Below are 16,911 nucleotides of genomic sequence, written 5' to 3' on the forward strand. Positions count from 1 at the left end.
CAATATCCTATCCTTAAGGAGATAATTCATAAGGTTTATTATGAGTGTATTTATTAACAGTAAACATGACAAAAACATACCCTCTAATTTTAATTTTTGCTTAGTCAACTCATGCAATAATTTGTAGCCATTAATTTTTTTTTTTTTTTTTTTTTTTTTTTTTTTGAGACAGAGTCTTGCTCTGTCACCCAGGCTGGAGTGCAGTGGCGCAATCTCGGCTCACTGCAAGCTCCACTTCCTGGGTTCACGCCATTCTGCCTTAGCCTCCCAAGTAGTTGGGACTACAGGTGCCCACCACCATACCTGGCTAATTTTGTTTTTGTATTTTTAGTAGAGACGGGGTTTCACTGTGTTAGCCAGGGTGGTCTTAATCTTCTGACCTTGTGATCCTCCAGCCTCAGCCTCCCAAAAAGCTGAGATTACAGGTGTGAGCCACCGCACCTGGCCACCATTAGTTAATTTTTAAGATTCTTAATCACCCAGGTGCAGTGGCTCACTCATGCCTGTAATCCCAGCACTTTGGGAAGCTGAGGCAGGTGGATTACCTGAGGTCAGGAGTTCGAGACCAGCTTGACCAATATGATGAAATGCCGTCTCTACTAAAAATACAAAAAAATTAGCCAGACGTGGTGGCAGGCACCTGTAATCACAACTACTTGGGAGGCTGAGGCAGGAGAATTGCTTGAACCTAGGAGGCAGAGGTTGCAGTAAGCCGAGATTGCGCCACTGCACTCCAGCCCAGGTAAGACAGAGTGATACTCCATTGCCGCCACCAACAAGAAAGATTATTAATCATGAGGGAAAATACTTCTATATTAACCTTATTAAAATTTAAAAAGATAAACAGTGTGACCCTAGTTGTATTAAATATTTGAGCATATATATGGACACTTAAAAATAGATATTTTTCCTTAATCTGTGGTTTAAATTTGGAATATTTAATTTTTAATTAAGACCTCATCACCTGATTCTTCCAATGAGAATTCCATAGCAACTCCTCCCCCAGAGGAACAAGGGCAAGGTGATGCCCCACCACAGCACGAAGATGAAGATCCTGCATTTCCACATACTGACCTGGCAAAGCTGGATGACATGATCAACAGGTGCATTTGTTTGGATTTGTTTTATTAATGGATGCCGTAAACTAGAAAAGCAAAACTACTTACTACCAGCATTGCAACTAGGAGTAAATGAGAAAAAGAAAAAAGTAGCTTGTAGTGTCTCAAGTCTTACTCTTTTAATAGTCTGAACATTTTAGTCCTAGCTGAACACTTTGCAGCTCATTGTACTTAGTGCAGGCATTTCTTGTGGATTTTAAATATTGGAAGGTAATGACAATATGAATACAGTTTCAAATTAATGATGCTCTATGAACCCTTCCTGTGTTTGTAGCCTAGACAAATAGGTAGGTGTTTTGTTTTGAATGTTTACAAACATTTCTCTTTGATAACAACTTCGTACCAGAGTTCTGGAGAACTTTTCTCGGTTGTGGAATGTCCATTTGCTACAGCAGGGACCTTATTGCAGAAGGTTGTATTGCTTCTTTCTCTGTTTTGTTTAGTGGTTGCTGATTTCTGTTAGAGTGTGTTTTTCATAAGGACTAGAGAACTGAAACTGTTAGTAAATCCTTAGTGGCAGGAAGAATTTTTTTGTGTGTCCATGTAAAAGCAACAAAAAGGATAGAATCAGTTTACCTTTTTTTTAGTTTTATTTTTTTTTTGACACGGAGTCTCGCTGTCTCCTAGGCTGGAGTGCAGTGGGGCGATCTCGGCTCACTGCAAGCTCCGCCTCCTGGGTTCACGCCATTCTCCTGCCTCAGCCTCCCGAGTAGCTGGGACTACAGGCGCCCGCCACCGCGCCCGGCTAGTTTTTTGTATTTTTTAGTAGAGACGGGGTTTCACCGTGTTAGCCAGGATGCTCTCCATCTCCTGACCTCGTGATCCACCCGTCTCGGCCTCCCAAAGTGCTGGGATTACAGGCTTGAGCCACCGCACCTGGCCCAGTTTACCTTTAATAGATTATATGTATTGAGGCATCTTTTTAAAAATGAAAACAGATATTTGGGAATTTTGCTGTTTCTTAGTATAGGGATTAAGGGACAGATGAAAGAAAGTTATTTCAGGGGAGTAGTGGGGGTTAGTCAGTAGACGTAGTTGCAGAAAGCTGAACTTTTTATAAAACTAAGGAATGTACCAGGTGAGTGTGTGGTGCCCTTTGCATCACTTTTTAATGTAGGAGTGTACTTAAGATGGCATAGAGGCTTTCTGTATTGCCTTTTGATATAGGAATGTACCTATGACAGTAGGTTTAGAGGCTCACACCTGAGACATGATCTTTAGGAAAAGGTGAGATAAATGTCTTGTTGAGATCTCCTAATTTCTTTTGTCGTTGTGAAGGGAGTAAAAGAAAACATTTGGCACACTGTATCCTTTTACTAGTAAATATGAGCCCCCAAAGAGCATTTTCCTACTAATAAATTGTATACATTTAATTGATAATTGAATAGGTTAGTTTTAGTGTTCTATGGAAGCTATTGAAAGAATTCCCTGCCATTGCTGTATCTCATTTGACAGTGCCTAAAAAAAATTTTGTATGTAGACACAATAGATGTCTTTTAATTTTGCAATGTAGATAATTTGCCCACTTCCTTTTAAAAGTGTTTATGGTGAATATAATATAGTCGGAATTTCTCACTTTTTCATAGTAACAGTAATTATGGTAGGTAACTTACAGTGTTTCATTAATATGAAACCAGTAAAGCTTCTTTTTGTTTTATAATAATTCTTAGGCCTCGATGGGTGGTTCCTGTTTTGCCAAAAGGGGAATTAGAAGTTCTTTTAGAAGCCGCTATTGATCTTAGTGTAAAAGGTGAGTTTGGATGTACATTTTCTATAATAAGTATTCCTATATATACTTACACCTTGTTTTTAAAGGCTTTTCGTCCCTCTGTTACAAAGGTACTGTTTATTCCTAGTTTATAATATCTCACAAATCTTCCTGGTAAGGATTATTTTACATATATACATGCATATTATGTATACTTATTACATATATACATACACACAAATATACATACTTCCCTATAGTAAAGGTCCATAGAAATCTGTAGATAGCCTTTAGAGATACTTGGAGCCATTTAACTATTATATGTAATTTTATATGTCTAACCGTATTTCTAAGGTGAGAATATATATTTTTTAATTTTTTTTTTTTTTTTTTTTTTGAGACGGAGTCTTGCTCTGTCGCCCGGGCTGGAGTGCAGTGGCCGGATCTCAGCTCACTGCAAGCTCCGCCTCCTGGGTTTACGCCATTCTCCTGCCTCAGCCTCCTGTGTAGCTGGGACTACAGGCGTCTGCCACCTCACCCAGCTAGTTTTTTGTATTTTTTAGTAGAGACGGGGTTTCACCGTGTTAGCCAGGATAGTCTCGATCTCCTGACCTCATGATCTGCCGTCTCGGCCTCCCAAAGTGCTGGGATTACAGGCTTGAGCCACTGCGCTCGGCCTATTTTTTAAATTTTAAAAAAGATTCTTATCCAGAAGTTAGAAAATATTTTCCAGAATATGATAGTTCTAAAGTCTGCTATATAAAGTAATGTACATTAAAGCATATATTACAATTTAAAAAGTACTGCATAGAGGTTTATTGTATGACATCACATTTGGTGACCTTTTTATACTTAAGTCACATGTGATTGAGAAATGTGTTAATTTGTGATTGAGAAATATGTTAATTTGGAAATAATTTTGCCAATAATTTTTATTTTATTATTATTTTTTGAGATAAAGTCTTGCTCTGTCACCCAGGCTGGAGTCAGTGGTGTGATACCAGCTACTGCAACTTCCGCCTCCCAGATTTAAGTGATTCTCCAGCCTCAGCTCCCCGAAGTAGCTAGGATTACAGGCATGAGCCACCACACCTGGCCAGCCCCATCTTTTTTTTTTTTCTTAACGTGGAAATCAGTATTTCACTGATATTGAGTGTATATGTTTAATAAACTGTCTAGCTTACATATTTAGCTTTTTTTTTTTTTTTTTTTTTGAGACGGAGTCTCGCTGTGTCTCCCAGGCTGGAGTGCAGTGGCCTGATCTGGGCTCACTGCAAGCTCCGCCTCCCGGGTTCACGCCATTCTCCCGCCTCAGCCTCCCAAGTAGCTGAGACTACAGGCGCCCGCCACCACGCCCGGCTAGTTTTTTGTATTTTTAGTAGAGACGGGGTTTCACCATGTTAGCCAGGATGGTCTCCATCTCCTGACCTCAGGTGATCCACCCGTCTCGGCCTCCCAAAGTGCTGGGATTACAGGCTTGAGCCACCGCGCCCGGCCTAGCTTTTTTTTTTTTTTCTTAACACAGAGTTGAAGGGTTTTTCTCAAGAAGAGAAAACTCTTGAAACATGAAGCCTTAATTTTTTAAAAAAACAACCTGTGAAGAAAATTTGACATTTTTACTCTCAGCCACAAGTACAAGCTTTGGGTATGAATGAAGCATTTTGGATGATTTTGTTGTAATAGTAGGTGCAGTAAAATTAATGGATGAGCAGATTTTGTAATATTTCGTATTTATTTATATTTATTTATTTATTTAATTTTTTATTTTACTTAATTTTTTTTTTTTTTTTTGAGGCGGAATCTCGCTTTGTCGCCCAGGCTGGAGTGCAGTGGCGCGATCTTGGCTCACTACAAGCTCCGCCTTCAGGGTTCACGCCATTTTCCTGCCTCAGCCTCGCCGGTAACTGGGACTAAAGGCGCCCACCACCATGCCGGGCTAATTTTGTTTTTGTGTTTTTAGTGGAGACGGGGTTTCGCTGTGTTAGCCAGAATAGTGTCGATCTCCTGACCTCAGGCTTCACCCGCCTTGGCCTTCTAAAGTGCTGGGATTACAGGGGTGATCCACTGCCCCTGGCCAATATTGTGTATTTTTTTAAAGGAGTTTTGAAGGCTGTTAAGAGAGGTTAGAAGTATTTAATTTTTGTGCCATTCAACAGGAACTTAACTGTCAGTGTTGTTAGACAAATTTTTAATTCCTTTGGTATTCTGTTAAATGTTTCTGTTGCTGAGTCTGACTCCGTGGTGATATTAATACTTTCATTTAATAACTATCCTACAGTCATTTAAAGACTGTCATGTTGTTTTATTGATCTTACCAATATGTGATCTAGTGACCTCTGAAAATATTTTATCAGATTGAAAATATTTCTCCTCATTTAAATTTCTTTTGTTAATTGCATATTTATTCATTAATTGAGCAAATGTCAAGGACTTCTGTACTGGGTATGTTCTAGGGTCTAACACTACAAAATGAACAGAAACTGGAAATGGTATTTCAGTTTATAGCGTTGATATTCAGTGAATGTATGTCATTTGCAGGGACTTTGCCTCTGTCATTTTTTTCTGGGATCATGATTACTGTAAGATACTGTAAGATTAAACTAGTTTAAATGATAGCATAGTATGTATATAATTCAAATCAAAATATATATCCTTGTACCTATTTAATATGTTCTGAGTTGCTTGAAGAGTTACAGGTTTTCTAGCTGGGTGCAGTGATCCTGTAATCCCTGTAATCTCAGCACTGTGGGAGACTGAGGCCAGAAGGTCACCTGAGGTCAGGTGTTTGAGACCAGCCTGGCCAATATGGCAAAACTCTGTCTGTATTTAAACTACAAAAAGTAGCCAGGAGTGGTGGTGCATGCCTATAATCCCAGCTATTTGGAGGCTGAGGCAGGAGAATTTTTTAAACCTGGAAAGCGGAGATTATAGTGAGCCAAGATTGTGCTACTGTACTCCAGCCTGGGAAATAGAGCAAGACTCTGTTTCAAAAGAAAAAAGTTTTCTTTTTTGATCGAGGCACCTGGATCTTGCTTTTCTTAAATCAAGTAAAGGTAAAAAGAAGCGAGAAACTTAGGATTAGTCTCTTAAATTTGATGATAAATGGGTAATTTACCAGGAAAATCAGGTTTTTTAAATTGTCACTTTTTAATTTTCAGTTTTTGAACCGTATTTCAGTAATTAAAATGCTGTGAAATGGTTCAATTCCCTGTCTACTAGTAAACATTCTTTAACTCCAATGTCATGTTTTCAAGCTTTCAATTCATTACTTGATTTGATGTAGTTTACACAACTGTTTCTGAAGTTTACTGAATATTATATTTCATTCGTTTTTCTGAAATCCCATGTTTTTTCACCTTTTTAACATCTTATAATGTCATGTCCCATTTCAAAAGCCACAACACTATTTGTGAATTGGAGACCATAATAGTTTGTAGCAATTTATTATGTTTAATCATGTAAGTGGCCAAATAATTTTTTTTTTAAACATTCTTTGTTTGGCTCTTGTTTTAGGCCTTGATGTTAAAAGTGAAGCATGCCAACGTTTTTTTCGAGATGGACTGACAATATCTTTCACTAAAATTCTTACGGATGAGGCTGTGAGTGGCTGGAAGTTTGAAATTCATGTGAGTCTTGTATTTCATTTCTGGGACTCAGATTTACATCCCGTGGATTCGTTTTTGAAGTACGCACGTACTTCAGTGCGTAACATATTAACATATCAAGTCTGCTGATAGATACTGCATAATGGAAGGTTACCATGGTCTTTAAAAATGAGCTTGTAGTTTTGATTTAGTAAACCTTGGTTTAACCTGTCCCCTGAAATTTCAATGACCTTGTAACCTTACACACAATACAGTGTATTTAATCAATTGCATGATAGTGTTGATTGGAAGAGGCCCTACTATTTTGTACCACTTGAGATAAAAAATATTTAAGCAGATTCTCAATGTAGCTGGGATAACAAAGGATGTAATTTCAGTGCAAATGTAAATGGTAAAGAAACTCACTCTGCACAAATGTAAAGCAAAGAAACTATTTTCCAGAGTGTAATAGTTCGAAAGTCGGTTATGTGATGTGCAGAGAAAGAAAGAAGGAAGATTGGTAGAGAAAGAAGACCCCTGTCTTCAAAACTTAGACCAGAAACCAGTACTCACATAATTTTGTAATATGAGTTCAGACTTAGAGTTTTGATGCCAAAAGAGTCAAATAGAATTTAATATATTCTCAGCTTAGTAGTATCTTCAAGTGATGGGTAAAAGGAAACAACTAATCTCAGGTAATACTGTAAGTCTGATACCTGGATATATATGGCAGTCTGCCAAGTATCTTGATTCTAAGATCCTTTCATATTCCAGAGATTTTAAAAGTTACAAAAAATAAGGTATCTTTACTGAATTACTGTACATACTTCAGGCCTCTGGTTCTTATTTAGAAAATGCAGTTAACCAAAAGTTATGAATCAAATACATACTTTTTGATGACCTCAACCTAAAAAATACAACTTAGATATTTTCCACAAATGACCATGGCATACATATGCCAGCAGCTCTGAATTGACCTGTAACTTTTTCTTAGGTGTGGAAATTGAAATTTTGAAAATATTTCCTCTTAAGTAGAAATTCCAGAGAGAAAAGTGGAAATTGATGTGTGTCCTGTGGACATAAAGCAGAAATAGACAAACTGTGGTACCTACTTTGTTATCTTTCTCAAATAGCTTTTGAAATTAGGTGCAAATTTATGAAATAAATATTAATTTATCTTTATCAGTGTATTACTTTGATCACGATATTAGTGAAATAAGCCAAATTAAGATGACTAGTGCAGAAAAATGGAAAGAGATTATTAACAAAAATTAAATGTGTTTGAAATTGCAATGTTTTCTTATTATAAACTGTCTTATATCCTATCCATGTAACAGAGATGTATTATTAACAATACTCATCGCCTAGTGGAGCTTTGTGTGGCCAAGTTGTCCCAAGATTGGTTTCCACTTCTAGAACTTCTCGCCATGGCCTTAAATCCTCATTGCAAGTTTCATATCTACAATGGTACACGTCCATGTGAATTAATTTCCTCAAATGCTCAGTTGCCTGAAGCTGAATTATTTGCTTGTTCTTCAGATCCTCGAACACCAAAAGTGTGTTGGTTTGTTATTTTCAAGATTAAATATTAATTTTTTTTGTTTGTATTTGCCACAAACCGTTAGTGAGGTGAACCTCTCTTTAAATAATAATCAACAAGTCAATACATAATCTTGTTTTCTGTGGGATTCTGTTTAAAGGCCTGTTATTTAATATGTATAGCCTTGAACTCATGGTCAATAACCATAAAACTCATGCCATTTGAACAGGGCTTATTATGTATTGGTTGGTTGAATATGCCCTTTGAAGCATAGCATTGTGTTTCTCTGAGGAGAAGTCAGTATTTGCCAATTCATTGTTCACAGCTACTTTAGAGACTGTAATTACTGCAAATAAGCATGGACTGTTCTTTGTTTGTACTGTGTGTATATATTTTTTAAAACAGCAGAATACTTACATATATTTACAGACCGTATAAACTTAGTGAGATTTAAAAATTGTACTGTTTTGCTTTCATGACATACCATTAGGCATTTCTTGTAATGCCTAATTTTCTTAGGAGAAGATGGCTCAGTGTTCAACAGCTAAATCTTGAATCATGTAAGTAATCTTTGTAAGTGTACCTCAGAGGGAAGTTAGATCTGCTTTATACTCATCAGAATTACAGTTTTTCTCAAGGAAGTGGGATAGAAGAAAACAAAACCTAATTATACACCAAAAAAGACAAAAAAGAAAAAACAGCGAAAACTACTGCACTAGCAGTCAAGGCTATGGAAAAGTCACCCAGTTTTGTTTATTTTCACTTCAATGTGTCAGTATCTTTCATACTACTGTAGTGGCTATTTCATATCTCAAAGTCAGTTTGATCATATTAAATTCAATTAATATTTAAGCACTTAAAACTTAACCAGCAGTAGAAAAAGAAAATAGAACATGGCTTTGACAAGTATACTGCATATGCACATGTGCGTGTGCTCACACACACGCAAACACACAAACTCACAGAATCCAAAAAGATAAAATGATACAGAATTCCTTTAAAGTAGTATAAAATTTTTGTGAACAGAGATAATTTACTTTTTTCTTTCCCATTGGTTCAAGTTGGTTAAATTCTGTTACTGCTTTTTCTTGTGTTATTTCCAGAGGCAGGACTTAAGTAGTGTATTGAATAGAAATGACAAAAGGAGGCATTCTTGATTGTTCCTGATCTTAGATAAATAGCTTTCAGTCTTTCATCATAGACTATGATGTTAGCCAAGAGCTTTTTACATAAAGTCTTTCTTATGTTAATGTCAGTTATTTCTATTCCTCATTTGTTTTTGGCGTTGATGGAGATGATCATGTGATTTTTTTTTCCCCCTTCATTCTCTTAAGATTGTGTGTCATATTGATCGATATTTGTATGTTGAAGTGTCTTTTATTCCAGGGAAAAAAAAAGTCCCACTTGGTCATGAATATAATCTTTTTAGTATGTTTTGAATTTTGTTGTTAGTATAGCATTGCGGAATTTTGCATCCATATTTATAAGGGATCAATATTTATATATAGGGTTTTTTTTTTTTTGTAGTTTCTGTGTCTTGTTTTGATGTCAGGGTAACACTGTCTTCATAGATGAGTTTGGGTATGTTCTTAACTCCTCGGTTTTTTCGAAGAGTTTGAGGATGATTGGTGTTCTTTAAGTGTTTGGTAGAATACTCCAGTGAAGTGATTGGGTTTTATTTCGGCTTTTCTTTATTGGGGTATTTTTGATTGCTGATTCTGTCTGATTAGTTATGGGCCTATTCAGATTTTCTATTTCTTCATGGTTGCATCTTGTGTAGATTGTGTATTTCTAGAAAGTTGTCCTCCTATATAGGTTATCCAATTTTTTATTTCTATAATGTACATAGTAATGTCTCCTCTTTTGTTTCTGCTATTAGTTATTTGAGTCTTCTCTCTTTTTCTTAGTCAAACAGGCTAGAATTTTGGCAATTTGTTTATTTTTTCAAGAACCACATTTTAGTTTTGTATTTTTTTGCTCTGTCTGCTAATCTCTTGCATTTCTATTCTTCTGCTATTTTTGGGTTTATTTTGTTATCTTTTTTGTAGTTCTTTTTTGTTTTTGTTTTCGTTTTTGATACAGTGTCTTGCTCTGTCACCCAGGCTGGAGTGCAGTGGCGTGATCTCAGCTCACTGCAACCTCCACCTCCCGTGTTCAAGTGATTCTTATGCCTCAGCCTCCATAGCTGCTGGGGTTACAGGTGCTCACCACAATACCTTGCTATTTTATGTGTTTTTAGTAAGTGAGGTTTCACTATGTTGGTCAGGCTGGTCTCAAACTCCTGACCTCAGATGATCCACCCACCGGCTTCCAAAATGCTGGGATTATAGGCATGGGCCTCTGCGCCTAGTTTCTTTTTGTAGTTCTTTAAGATATAAGTTTTCAGTTGTTGATTGGAGATCCTTTTTAAAAAATCCTCTGTACTATGAAGTTCTCTTTTTGCACAGCTTTTGCTGCATCTCATAAGTTTGATATGTTTTCATTTTTCTTTGCCTCAAATATTATACTTTCTGTTGGAGTTCTCCTCCTTGATGGATGGGTCGATTAAGATGTGTTGTTTAATTTCTACTTATTTATGCATTTTTCAGTTTCTATTTTTTTTTCTTTGAGACGGAGTTTCTCTTTTTCATCCAGGCTAGAGTGCCATGGCATGATCTCGGTGATCTCGGTGATCTCAGCTCACTGCAACCTCTGCCTCCTGGGTTCAAGCAATTCTCCTGTCTCAACCTCCGGAGTAGCTAGGATTATAGGTGTGTGCCACCACACCCAGCGGATTTTTTTGTATTTTTAGTAGAGATGAGGTTTGACCGTTATTGGCCAGGCTGGTCTTGAACTCCTGACCTCGAGTGATCCTCCTGCTTTGGCCTCCCAATGTGCCAAGCTGCTTTTTCAGTTCTTCTTTTCTTTTTTGATCTCTCTCTGTCACCCAGGCTTGAGTGCAGTGGTACGATCTCGGCTCACTGCAGGCTCCACCTCCTAAATTCACACCATTCTCCTGCCTCAGCCTCCTGAGCAACTGGGACTACAGGCGCCCACCACCAGGCCTGGCTCATTTTTTGTATTTTTAGTAGAGACGGGGTTTCACTGTGTTAGGCAGGATGGTCTTGATCTCCTGACATAGTGATCTGCCTGCCTTGGCCTCCCAAAGTTCTGGGATTATAGGCACGACCCACCGCGCCTGGCCTCAGTTTTTCTTCTGCTATTGATTCCTAGTTTCCTTGCATCCTAATCTGGAAAGATAGTTTGTATGAGCTCAATCTTAAATATGTTAAGATTTGTTTGTTATGTAATGTATCCTGATGAATGCTCTAAGTGCACTTGACAAGAATGTTTATTCCGCTACTTCGGTGTAGAGTGTTCCATAAATGTTTGTTAGGTCAACTTGTTCTCTACTGTTGTGCAAGGCCTTTTTTTTTTTTTTAATTGATCTTTTTTCTCTTTTTTTTGCTCTTGTCACCCAGGCTGGAGTATAGTGGTACCATCTCAGCTCACTGCAACCTCTGCCTCCCAGGCTCAAACCGTTCTCGTGCCTCAGCCTGCTGTGTAGCTGGGATTAGAGGCACCTGCCACCATGCTTGGCTCAGTTTTGTATTTTTTTTTTTTTTTTGAGACGGAGTCTCGCTCTGTCGCCCAGGCTGGAGGGCTGTGGCCGGATCTCAGCTCACCGCAAGCTCCGCCTCCCGGGTTCACGCCATTCTCCTGCCTCAGCCTCCTGAGTAGCTGGGACTACAGGCGCCCGCCACCTCGCCCGGCTAGTTTTTTGTATTTCTTTAGTAGAGATGGGGTTTCACCGTGTTAGCCAGGATGGTCTCGATCTCCTGACCTCGTGATCCGCCCGTCTCAGCCTCCCAAAGTGCTGGGATTACAGGCTTGAGCCACCGCACCCGGCCTCAGTTTTGTATTTTTAATAAGAGACAGAGATTCGTCATGTTGGCCAGTCTGGTCTTGAACTTCTAATGTCCAGTGATCCTCCTGCTTTGGCTTATTGACATTTTGTCTGATTGTTTACTGATTATTGGAAATATGGTATGGAAGTGTCTGACTAGTTTTGTACAACTGTTTCTCTCTAGGTCTCTTAATGTTTGCTTCACACCGTCAGCTGTTCTGAAGTTAGTGTAAGCATATTTATAATTGTGGCAAATTCACCCCTTTATGATTATATAACATCCTTTTTTGCCTCTTGTGAGAGATGCTACCTAAAATTTATTTTGCTTCATGTTAGCAAAATACATTCTGTCTTAGTTTATTTGTGTGGAATTTTTTGTTTGTTTGTTTTTTGAGACAGAGTCTTGCTATGTTGCACAGGCTGGAGTGCAGTGGCGCAATCTTGGCTCACTGCAAACTCGGCTTCCCAGGTTCAAGTGATTCTCATGTCTCAGTCTCCCAAGTAACTGGGATTACAGGTGTGCAACACCATACCCTGCTAATTTTTGTATTTTTAGTAGAGATGGGGTTTTGTCTTGTTGGCCAGACTGGTCTCAAACTCCTGACCTCAGGTAATCGTTGGCCTCCCAAATGTTTTGTATTCTTAACTTTCAAGTTGTGTGCATACTTGTATTTAAGTGAGTCTTTTGTAGACAGTGTATCTTGGATTCTGTTTTTGTTTTTTAAATCTATTCTGCCAATCTGTATCATTTGATTGGGAAGTTGAATCTACTTTATATTCAGAGTAATTAGTGATGAAGGATTTACCACTGCCATTTGGTTGTTTTCTGATATCTTACAGCTTTTTTCTGTATAATTTTCTTACCTACTGACTTTATTTTCATAATTTCAATTCTTCAGATTGTTTTGTATGGACATACTGTGATTCTTCTCATTTCCTTTTAGGCATGTTCCATAAATACATTTTTCCTGTTTACCATGCAGATTACATAGAGGCATACCTTGGAGATAGTATTGCAGGTTGAATTCCAGACGACTGCAGTAAAGCAGTTACCACATTGAAGGGAGTTGCACAAGTTTTTTGTTTCTCAGTGTATGTGTAATTTTCACTAAACTTTGTTAAGTATGTGGTAACATTATGTCTTTAAAAAATGTACTGTATTAAAAAATTAATTTTAAAATGCTTCATTGCTAAGAAATATGTGTGTTTACAAATTTTACTTCTAAAAAAAAAATAACATAGTATCTGCAAAGTTCAGTAAAGCAAAACATAATAAAATGAGGTATGCCTGTATATAATAGCTGTAACAGTCTATTTTAAACCCATACCAACTTGATTTCAGTTGCATACATAATGTCCTTTACACCTCAGCTACTCCAATTATGTTATTGATATCACAAATGGTATCTTTTTATGTGTAATAGTGACATAAGTTTTTTAATTCTTTGGCCTGTCAAATTCTGGAAGAGAATAAAAAGTGGATTTATTAGACAAAATTTCAGTAATACTGAGTTTTATAAATTTTGTGGTTTTCTTTACCACAGGTTTGTTAATTTTTTTTAATACATTGAGTTATCACCGAGGGCCCTTGTGTTTCAACCTGCACTCCATTTAGCATTTTTGTAGTCTAGCAGTAATGAACTCTAGCACTTTTGTTTGTCTAGAAATGTTTTAATTTCAAGGACTGTTTTGCCAAGTACCAAATTCTTATTTGATAGTATTTTCCTTTCAGTACTTCCTAATGATAATTCAGCTGTTAGCTATTTTTGAAGGCTTTTTGTTGTTGCTGTTGTTTTGTTTTTGTTACGTGAAGAGTTACTTTTCTTACTAATTTTTAGATTCTTTCTTTTTATAATGTTTCTAGGTGGTGGTCTTTGGGGGTGTGCCTTCGCTGGAGGTACTGAGTCTTTTTTATTTGTTACGTCCATGTCTTTCCTCAAATATGGCACAGTTTTGGCCACTATTTTGGCCACCATTTCTCCATATAAGATCTCTTTTTCTTTATTTTCTGCTTCTTGAATGTTCATAATGTTTGTATTTTTCCACATAGTGGTGTTCCGTAGGTCTCTCAGGCTTACTCACTTTTAACTTCTTTTTTTCCTCCACTTACTCTGATTTTAAATGACCTTTTCTCAAGGCCTGATTGTCAGTCCTGCCTATTGATGGTCTCCTGTTGAGCCCATTTTGTGAATTTTTGATTTCAGTTTCCATATTTTCATCTACAGAATTTACATTTTTGTTTGTTTGTTTGAGACAGAGCTTTGCTGTGGTTGCCCAGGCTGGAATGCAATGGCGTGATCTCGGCTCACTGCAACCTCCATCTCCTGGATTCAAGCAATTCCCCTGCCTCAGGCTCCTGCGTAGCTAGGAGTACAGACACGCGCCACCAAGCCTCGCTAACTTTTTGTGTTGTTAGTAGAGATGGGGTTTCACCATGTTGGACAGCATGGTAGCAATCTCCTGACCTCATGATCAGCCTGCCTCACCCTCCCAAAATGCTGTGATTACAGGCATGAACCACCACACCTGGCCACCCAGCTACTTGTATTTTTAGTAGAGATGGGGTTTCTTTTCCATGTTTGGTCAGGCTGGTCTTGAACTCCGGACCTCAGGTGATCTGCCCGCCTTGGCCTCCCAAAGTGCTGGGATGATAGGATGGAGCCACCGTGCCTGGCCCTGATTCTTTATTAGTTTTTCTTTCTGTTGACATGTTCATTTTATTTGTATATCATTTTTCTAATTTTCTTTAGCCTCCTTTTTCATTAGTTCATTAGGTATATTTGACTTTTTCTTAATTTTTTTTTTCTTTTGAAACAGAGTTTGGTCTGTTTCCCAGGCTAGAGGGCAGTGGTACGATCTTGGCTAACTGCAACCTCTGCCTCCCTGGTTCAAGCAATTCTCTTGCCTCAGCTTTCCCTGACCACAAGTATCTGGGATTACAGATGTGCACCACCATGCCCAGCAAGTTTTTGTATTTTTAGTAAAGATGGGGTTTCAGCATGTTGGTCAGGCTGGTCTTGAACTCCTGATCTCAGGCGATCCGCCTGCCTTGGCCCCCTAAAGTGCTGCAATTACAGGCGTGAGACACTGCGCTGATATTTTAAAGTGTTTGTCAAGTGAGTCTGACTGTGTTTCTCCAAGGACAGTTTCTTTAGATTTATTTTATCTTGTCCTACTTTTAGTATGCTGTGTCATCTTTTTATTTTTATTTTTATTTTTTATTGTTTGAGATGGAGTGTTGCTCTGTCACCCAGTCTGGAGTGCAATGGCACCATCTCAGCTCATTGCACCCTCTGCCTCCTGGGTTCAAGCAATTCTCCTGTGTCAGCCTCCCAAGCAGCTGGGATTACAGGTGCCCACGACCACTCCCAATTAATTTTTTGTATTTTTATTTTTATTTTATTATTATTATTTTAAAACCAAGTTTTGCTCTTGTTGCCCAGGCTGGAGTGTAATGATGTGATCTCGGCTCACTGCAACTTCTGCCTCCTGGGTTCAAGCAATTCTCCTGCCTCAGCCTTCCGAGTACCGGAGTTTATAGGCACCCACCACCACACTAGCTAATTTTTGTGTATTTAGCCAGGGGTTTCACCGGGTTGACCAGGCAGGTCTTAAACTTCTGACCTCAGGGGATCCACCTGCCTCAGCCTCCAAAAGTGCTGGGATTATAGACATGAGCCACCGTGGCTGGCCTGCGGAGTCATTTTGAGCATTTGAAAAGGCACTTATATTCCCCAGTCTTTGTGGACTGGTTTGTACAGGGGAATGCCTTTATTAAATCAGCTCAACTTGCAGACTTAAAGTCTGCTCTAACCTTTTCTAGGTTTCTTGAGCCTTTCCGTGAATCTTTTTTACCCATATATTTCACATGGTTCTGCTTATTCCATTCCGTGATGGTTGCTTTGAAAATTTCCCAGTTCCTCCATGAGCCTCACCTCTGCTTATTTTGTGATGCCCTATCTGTCATGTTGCATTCTTCAGTCAGTAGTTTGCCTCAGTAGTCTGCAGGTTTGTAATTCCCTTGGAGACTTTACAAATTGTCTTCCCATGGCTTCTCTTAGTCGGAGTTTTAAGCCACTGTTGGGCTCTTGCCCTTCAGGTTAAGTATACAGAGACTAATCCCACAGGCAGCCTGCAGACACATTTAGAAAGTTGTAAATCCAGCCTTCTTGATTTCTCCAGTTCATACAGAACTAGTGATCAGGTCACTGGTTCCCCAAACTGTACCCTGGTAGGAAGGGAGTGAGCAAGGATGAGTAAAAATAACTACAAAATTGCCTGTTCCCTTTGAATATGCTTTTTTCTTGGATTGGGCATTTTTTTCATAGCTGTATACTTTTGACTGATTTTCAGAATTGCAGTGAAGTTTTTTCTTTTAACAGAAACAAGGCCTTGGAGTATTTTAGTCCGCCATCTTGCTGATGTCACTCCATGAATTGACTTTTTAAAACTAAATAATAAAAAGATAGGAAAATGTAATATTGTAAATTCAGAAATATGATATTTACCAAAGGTTTTAAAATTTAGTTTTTCATCACATCAAACCTAGCTTTAGAGTTATACCTGTGTATTCTTTAAAAGTTATTTTTTATTTTGCATTTTCCACATATCCTGAATATGTTTTTCTGTTGAAAATGGAGAAATTATTTCTCCCAAGATTGGTAGTATGGTCAGACACGGTGGCTCAAGCCTATAATCCCAGCACTTTGGGAGTCCAAGGTGGGTGTTATCGCCTCAGGTCAGGAGTTTGAGACCAGCCTGGCCAACATAGTGAAACCCCATCTCTACCAAAAATACAAAAAATATCTGGGTGTGTTGGCAGGTGCCTGTAATCCCAGCTATTCAGGAGGCTGAGGCCAGGGAATCACTTGAACCTGAGAGGCAGAGGTTGCAGTGAGCTGAGATCATGCCACTGCACTCCCGCCTGGGTTACAGAGCAAGGCTCCGTCTCCAAAAAAAAAAAAAAGAAGAAGAAGAAGAAAAGATTGGTAGTAAAACATCCTTTGTTCTCTCTCCCCCTTTTTAATTTGCTTCCTAAAACTTGGCTCTAGAAAACAAGATATAAAAGTTTTCAT

At 38.3% G+C, this 16,911-nt stretch overlaps 1 protein-coding gene across 36 annotated transcripts in view; it reads left to right on the forward strand.

The window, feature by feature from the left end:
* USP9Y (ubiquitin specific peptidase 9 Y-linked) overlaps positions 1–16,911 on the forward strand; it is a 211,552-nt gene that overhangs the window by 56,671 nt on the left and 137,970 nt on the right. For 31 of the 36 annotated variants that reach the window (XM_074030450.1, XM_074030458.1, XM_074030467.1 and 28 more), the window contains 4 exons: positions 955–1,103; positions 2,789–2,868; positions 6,340–6,452; positions 7,748–7,966. In XM_074030450.1, coding sequence (XP_073886551.1) covers positions 955–1,103; positions 2,789–2,868; positions 6,340–6,452; positions 7,748–7,966 — 561 coding nt within the window. The remainder of the gene's footprint in view (positions 1–954; positions 1,104–2,788; positions 2,869–6,339; positions 6,453–7,747; positions 7,967–16,911) is intronic. The other 5 variants (XM_074030460.1, XM_074030463.1, XM_074030462.1 and 2 more) reach the window with 1 other exon arrangement.

This window comes from Macaca fascicularis, chromosome Y (assembly GCF_037993035.2).
Source record: "Macaca fascicularis isolate 582-1 chromosome Y, T2T-MFA8v1.1".
Classification (NCBI taxonomy): Eukaryota; Metazoa; Chordata; class Mammalia; order Primates; family Cercopithecidae; genus Macaca; species Macaca fascicularis.